At 38.8% G+C, this 7,550-nt stretch overlaps 1 protein-coding gene and 1 non-coding gene across 2 annotated transcripts; one reads left to right on the top strand and one right to left on the bottom strand.

Annotated features, from left to right (window-relative positions):
- Nucleotides 1–4,253: 4,253 nt before the first annotated feature.
- Nucleotides 4,254–5,813, top strand: LOC149492108 (uncharacterized). Its single transcript, XM_089716879.1, has 2 exons — nt 4,254–5,036; nt 5,502–5,813. The coding sequence occupies exons 1-2, from the start codon at nt 4,254–4,256 to the stop codon at nt 5,811–5,813; spliced, it is 1,095 nt and encodes a 364-aa protein (XP_089573005.1).
- On the bottom strand, nt 4,695–4,801 carry LOC119370452 (small nucleolar RNA R71). The gene has a single exon (XR_005177979.2). It is a non-coding gene; the product is annotated as a small nucleolar RNA R71 (small nucleolar RNA).
- Nucleotides 5,814–7,550: the final 1,737 nt, after the last annotated feature.

Below are 7,550 nucleotides of genomic sequence, written 5' to 3'. Positions count from 1 at the left end.
GCATTTATGTCAACTTTCACAGGTGTAGAAAAATTTTGGTTTCAAAATAATATTTAATTTTTTTTCCCTTTTCATTTTTGCGACCGATTTGATACCAAAAAAAATTTTTGAATTTATAAATTTGCGACCGATTTAAAAATTTGCGACCGATATTCTGCGACCAAATTTGCGACTGAATTTCCAATTAAATCACGACCAAAAGTTGCGACCGATTATTCAATTTTGCGACCGACTTATCGGTCTCTAATTTGCGACCGATTTTCTCATCGGTCGTAATTTAGATTTGCGACCAGTGATTTTGCGACCGACAAAAGTCGGTCGCAAATCGGTCGCACAGTACAAATAGCGACGATTTTTGCCATTTTGCGACCGATTGGTCGGTCGCAAAACGGCGTTTTTTTGTAGTGGTTAGAGTTTCAACCACGGCAATGGCATCGTCAAGTGTTTGCACGTCACACAGTTCTAACTCTACCTTTGCCCAATCTCTTAGCCCATCCTTAAAGTAGAAGAGAGCGTCTTTGTCGAATAGATCGTCGATCTCCAATATAAGGGTAGTAAACTCCTTGATGTAATCGGAGATGCTATCGCTTTGTCGTAGACGACGTAGTCTACCCCTTGCTTCACTTCCTGCATTGTGAGGTAAGAAGTGCTTTTGCAATTCTGCCTTGAATTGCTTTCGCGTATTGATAGCACAAATGCCTTTCTCAAGCTCCGCATGCTTCCTTCGCCACCATAGTTGAGCAGTGTCCCGAAGGAATGTGGGGGCATTGCCAATCTTGGCAGCATCAGCCAATACCCCCATGGCCTCAAAGTACTGGTCAAGGACAAAGAGAAAGTTCTCCACCATCGAGGCACTACGCGTACCGTTGTACGTCGCAGGCTTGGGCACCTTCAAACCAAGTACCAAAGCACCGGTGGTAACACTGGTTGAGGCAGGACTACTCATACGATGGTGCACCCCACATTCGGAACGGATAGCATCTACTTCACTACATAGGGCACTAATTTCAGATTCGGTGAATGTTCGTACCTTGGTCATCCTACCAACAAGGGCTTGAAGCTCTCTCGTAGGGCTCTGCCAAGCTCGGTAATCATGCCTTTGGCGGCTCGAGTGATCTCTTCATTCTCCTGAACAATATTGTCAATTTGTTCGGAGAGTTCTCCCATAATAGCTTCTTGAGTGGACAAAGATCGCTCAAGAGCTACAATTTTCTGCTCCACAGGATCCATGGGAGGGGTTCGTGCCTTTGACTTCCCCCGCTTAGGCCGAGCATGCACCTGCTCACGGCCTCGAATGGCTTCAGCTTGCTCGGGTTGTTGTTCTTCAATAACAACCACTTGAGCTTCCTCACTTGCCATAAGTTGATATAAAAGGCTTGGTACCTAGGATGAAACCTGCTCTGATACCACCTATTACGGAGATAGGTTTTTCCTTTGCCTATCCGTGCGACACTTAGTCACCCTTGAGACTTTCGAATGCACTAAGTAAGCCTTGGAGTCGTGTTGGAGCGAAATATAAGCTATGTAGAGAGGAGAACACAAGAGAGCTTGTAAGAGCTTTGTTGTACATCTCTTATTACTCAAATGCTTGGATGATTTACAAATGAGGGGAGGTGAGGTATTTATAGGAATTTTCACCTCCTTAACATGTGGTTACAATTCTTTACAAGAAATGTGTGGTGGAGGTTTAGTGGATCATTCTAGATTTAGAGATATTTTACCATCCACCTTACACATGTGTAGAATAATCTAGAAAATTATAGATTATACACCTAAATACCTTGTGGGCTAGAGTTTTCTTTATGTATCCAGAAGCTTCTTGAACTTGGTAGCTCTTTCTTGGCCTTACTAGACCTTTCCCATGAATTCTAGCGGCTTCCAGAACCTTCAGCGTAACAATTTGCTCATGGTAAAAAAAAGTCAATTATCATTACTTTTGCTTAAATAGTTCAAGTCAATAGCATGCTTTCCTCTACTTGCAAAAAGCCATGGACAAAATCTTGATGTTAGACCACTGAATATGAATTTACCAATCCACCAACAAAAATTCAAATCAACCAATCTCATAAAAACTATATACATTATACAATGTTATATTCATTTCTGTAATGTAATCAAAGCCAAAGCATTAATAATTACCCACATAGTCTCCGATTTCTTATCAACAAAGGTCTTGGTCTTATGATTCATGTGGGTCTTTTCATATAATTTTGAGATACTAAGTCGCTTTCTAGTGGTGTTGATAGTGTTGATTTTTATAGTGTTTTTATTGTAATTTTTACTAAGTTTTAGTACTTTTAATTTATATAAATTAGTTTATGTATAATATTTGTATCTTTTTAATTAAAAGCTTCCTTGAAACGCAACTCACTTGATTGGGAAAAAATTGTAGGATTTTGCAAAGAAAAGAACAAAAACAAGGCAAAACACAATTGGCATGCCTCATCCCATGCTAAGTAACACGGCCGTGCCTAGCGCAAGGTGAAACAAGCCGAAAAAACCAGAGAACTGCACGCCCCAAGCCGTGCCAAGGAACATGCCCGTGCGCGCACTGGATGTCGCCCGTGTAGCTGAAGCACGCCCGTGCCGCACTAGTTCTAGACTTCCAGAGAGATGCACGCCTCAGCACGTGCCATACCGCACGACCGTGCGCGCTATCAGCCAGACTTCCAGGAGACTGCATGGCCAGGCAAGCATGGCCGTGCGCGCTAGCTTGCCAGACCATGCTACGGAACACAGCCCGTGCCGAAGCCTCTAAACCTCCAGAGCCTCGCACGCCCAAGACCGTGCCAGGCAGCACGCCCGTGCCAAGCAGAAACCCTGAAATCAAGTCAAAAGTTGCCCACTAATTTCTACAATTTTCACAAGACACTTTGGATGCTCTCCTCTCATACCAGTCAAAGTTCAACCATGTGCATTTGGAAAGCCATAATTGAGAGCAATTTATGGCTTGATTTGGAGCTTTTCCACCTCACAAAGTTAGACTTTATTCATTAAAACATGAGAAATGTTCCCCCAAGAAGCCTATATAAAGAGGACAAGGAAGCCATTCATAAATATCCTATCTATCCATCTCACACACTACACTCCACTCTTTCTTTCTCTCATTTGTAGTCTTGTACATAGTTTTATTTTCTTTAGAAGTTAAGTATTCAAGAGTTGTGCAAAGTTTCAAGGAAGCCATCCAAGCAATTCCTCACTAGTTCTTATTTCTAAACTCTTAATCTTGTTTATTTCTTTCATTATCCTTATTGATTATGGAATATTTATCAAGTATTGTTGAGTTTTATTTAAGTACTATGTGTAACTAAACTCTTATACGAGGGGGTTTGATGTAGCTTAATCTCTTTTTCCAATTTATGCAATTAGATTTATTTTTCCTTATTCAAGTTATGATTTATTAATGAACTTAATGCTTCTAGGCAGAATTTTCCCTTAGATTGATTTATTTCAATTATCACTATCGGAAGAAGGATCTTTGATATGAAAAGGTTAATAAAACACATGAGAATAATAACTTGATGCGGAAGCTATACGGTTTGACTCATGGGGGGTTTTCATAAGTTAATGACCTTAGGTTATGAATTCACAAAATAAACCATAAAACTTAATGATTTAATTCATGTTTGATTGCGCTATTGGAAGATAGGTAATTAGACCGGATTAAAATAGCTCACAATACATCGGGAGAGCTTGTTAGTGATTTTTGGGTTGTTTCCCCTACTTGAATAATTAAATTGATTAATGAACTAATGAAATAAATTGGATAGAGTTAAGTGAAATCGAAACCCCTAGTAGTTTACTTCCTTGATTTCTTTAATCAATAATTTCTTGCTTAACTTCTTATTTTTACTTGTTGAATTTAATTTCTATAAACAATTTTCTCATTTATCGTTTAAATAATAACGAGATAACATAATTTTGGTAATTAGATTATAATCGTGGGAACGATATCTTACTCATCATATATTACTTGTAGCGATTCGTACACTTGCGAAATAAGCTGTCAAGTTTTTGGCGCCGTTGCCGGGGATTGACAATACCAATATCAATACGAATTATCTTGTTATTAATTTAGACATTTACTTATTTGTTTTATTCATTAAATTTTTCTAAAGACTATCTCAGGTTTTATGCAAAGAAGATCCGGAAGAACAGAACCTCTGATCTTTGATCCAGAAATTGAGAAAACCTGCAGAAGAAACAACGCAGTAAGAAGAGCACGAGAAAACAGATCCGAACAACAGACAAACATGGACGGACTTAATCCTCAACTCCCAAACATACCTCTTGCTACGAATCCTCAGGTCGGACAACAACAAAATATCCGCACCTTGCGAGACTACACCACCCCCTCTCTCAATGGTGCTACCTCCAGCATCACTAGACCAAGAGTGGAAGCAAATAATTTTGAAATCAAACCAGCAATAATCCAAATGCTTTTCACTTCTATTCAATATGGAGGACTTCCTAGTGAAGACCCTAATGCTCATATCACTAATTTCCTGGAAATTTGTGACACATTCAAACAAAATGGTGTTTCTGAAGATGCCATTAAATTAAGGCTCTTTCCTTTTACTCTAAGGGACAAAGCACGATCATGGTTGCAATCTTGTCCTGCTGGAAGTTTTACAACTTGGGAAGAATTAGCCCAGAAATTTTTGGCTAAATTCTTTCCATCTTCTAAAACAACTAAACTAAGAAATGAGATTATGACTTTTGCCCATCATGATGAAGAAAGCTTGTATGAGGCTTGGGAAAGATTTAAAGATTTGTTGAGAAAATGCCCTCACCATAGTCTGCCCAAATGGTTACAAGTCCAAACTTTCTATAATTCATTGTCACCTAACATTAAAATAACTTTGGATGCAGCTGCAGGAGGATCTTTTGAAAGAAAAGAGATCGATGAGGCTTATGATCTGATAGAAGAAATGGCAAGCAATAGCCATTATCAAAGCAGTTCTGAAAGAAGAAAAACAGCTGGGATCTATGAGATTGATGCCATCACAGCATTAAATGCAAAGGTTGACAACATGGTAAGAAAGTTAGATTTGCTAACTACTAAATCTGTGAACTCCATCATGCAAACTTGTGACAGATGCAGTGAACCACACCGCGTTGGAGAATGTATGTTAGATTCGGCAAATCCACAAACTTTGGAGCAAGTGAACTATGTGATGAACCAACAGAGGAGGAGTTATCCATATTCGAGTCCTTACGATAACAGGTTGAGAAATCATCTGAATCTCTCATATGGTAATTCTAACAATACTTTAAATGCACCACCAGGTTTCTTGCCCCCTGAGAAGAAGTCTCATGATGATCTCCTTACTGCCCTTCAAAATCGCACATGGATTTCATGAACGAAACAAGAGAACACATAAAATCCAACAAGCTGTGATAAGAAATCTAGAGATCCAAATGGGACAATTTGCAAACATAATGGCAGCTAGACCCCAAGGTACGTTACCTAGCAACACGGAAAAAATCCTAAAGAGCAGGTACAAGCCATCACCTTGAGGAGTGGTAGAGAGTTGGAGGACAAACCCAGGAAAGAAAAGGAAAAGGAAGAAGAGAAAAGGGCACCTATCATCGATCTAGTAGAGAAGGAAGAGGTAAAACCCTATGTTCCACCCATTCCATTTCCACAGAGGTTGAAAAAGACACAAGATGACCAAAGCTTCATGAAATTCCTTGACGTCTTTCAAAAGCTTCAAATAAACATTCCTTTTGCTGAAGCTCTTGCTCAAATGCCCAGTTATGCAAGATTCTTAAAAGAAATCTTGAGCAAGAAAAGAAAGATTGATGACTAAGGAATGGTAAAACTGACTGAGGAATGCAGTGCAATCATTCAAAACAAATTGTCACCAAAGCTCAAAGATCCAGGGAGTTTTTCTATCCCTTGTAATATTGGCAATTTAAATTTTGAAAAGGCTTTAGCTGACTTAGGAGCCAACATAAATTTGATGTCTTATGAAGTTTTTAAAATGCTAGGAAGGGGGAGCTTAAGCCAACAAGGATGTCTCTACAATTAGCCGATCGATCGATCAAATACCCCAAAGGGATTGTAGAGGACGTTTTAGTCAAGGTCGAAAATTCATTTTTTCAGTTGATTTTGTCATTCTCAATATTGATGAAGGAAGAGAAGGATCATTGATCCTTGGAAGACCTTTTCTTGCAACTGCAAGAGCTTTAATTAATGTACATGATGGGAAACTGACGTTGAGGGTAGGACAAGAAGAAGTTGTTTTTGATGTGTTAAAATCTTGTAAATTTCCCATGGACATTGATGATTGTTTTAGAATAGATGTAGTAGATACATGTGTAAATAAAACTTATATAGCATAGATAATAACAATACTACAGAAGAAAAAGAGAAAGAAAAAGAGGATACACCACCCAAACCAGAACTGAAGCAGCTTCCTCCTCATTTGAAGCATGCATTTCTAGGTAGAATAACTCTTTCCTGTTATTATTTCCTCTCACTTAACGCTTCATCAAGAGGAAGGGTTGTTGCAGGTTCTTCGAAAGCATAAGAAAGCAATAGGGTGGTCAATTTCTGATCTACAAGGAATAAGCCCAAGTGTATGTATGCATAAGATCCTAATGGAGGACAACTATAAGCCTTCAATCGAACACCAAAGACGATTAAATCCAAACATGAAGGAAGTAGTGAAAGCTGAAATCATAAAACTTCTGGATGCCGGTATATCTATCCAATCTCTGATAGTAGTTGGGTAAGTCCTGTTCAAGTTGTGCCAAAGAAAGGAGGTATGACTGCTATCTTTAATGAAAACAATGAATTAATTCCTACTAGAACAGTCACAGGTTGGCGGTGTGCATTGATTACAGAAAATTGAACAAAGCAACACGTAAGGACCACTTCCCTCTGCCTTTCATTGATCAAATGCTGAAAGACTTGCAGGTTATCCCTTCTATTGTTTCTTGGATGGCTATTCAGGATTTTCAAATACCTATTGCTCCTGAAGATCAAGGAAGACCACCTTCACTTGCCCTTATGGCACTTTTGCCTATAGGAGAATGCCTTTTGGAATATGCAATGCTCCTGCAACCTTCCAAAGATGCATGATGTCCATATTTTCAGATATGGTTGAAGAATCCATTGAGATATTTATGGATGATTTTTCTGTATTTGGTTGATTTTTCTGTATTTGGTTTCTTTCGATGCATGTCTTTATAATCTATCTTTAGTAATGCAACGATGTGAAGACACTAACCTTGTGTTGAATTGGGAAAAATGTCACTTCATGGTTAGTGAAGGCATTGTCTTAGGGCATAAGATCTCTCAACAGGGAATTGAAGTAGACAAAGCCAAAATCGAGGTAATTGAAAAACTACCTCTCCTAACTCAGTGAAAGGGATAAGGAGTTTTCTTGGTCATGCAGGGTTCTACAGAAGGTTTATCAAGGACTTCTCAAAAATCACAAAACCTCTTTGCAATTATTATTTAAAGATGTCCCTTTCGATTTTGACAAAGAGTGTTTAGATGCTTTTAACAGGTTGAAAAAGGAGTTAATCTCAACACCCAT

The sequence above is a fragment of the Jatropha curcas genome, unplaced genomic scaffold (genome assembly GCF_041381405.1).
Source record: "Jatropha curcas cultivar XTBG-Jc1 unplaced genomic scaffold, XTBG_Jcur_1.0 HiC_scaffold_118_pilon, whole genome shotgun sequence".
NCBI lineage: Eukaryota > Viridiplantae > Streptophyta > Magnoliopsida > Malpighiales > Euphorbiaceae > Jatropha > Jatropha curcas.
The sequence above is the reverse complement of the archived record's forward strand: the minus strand, read 5'-3'. Positions and strand labels throughout refer to the sequence as shown.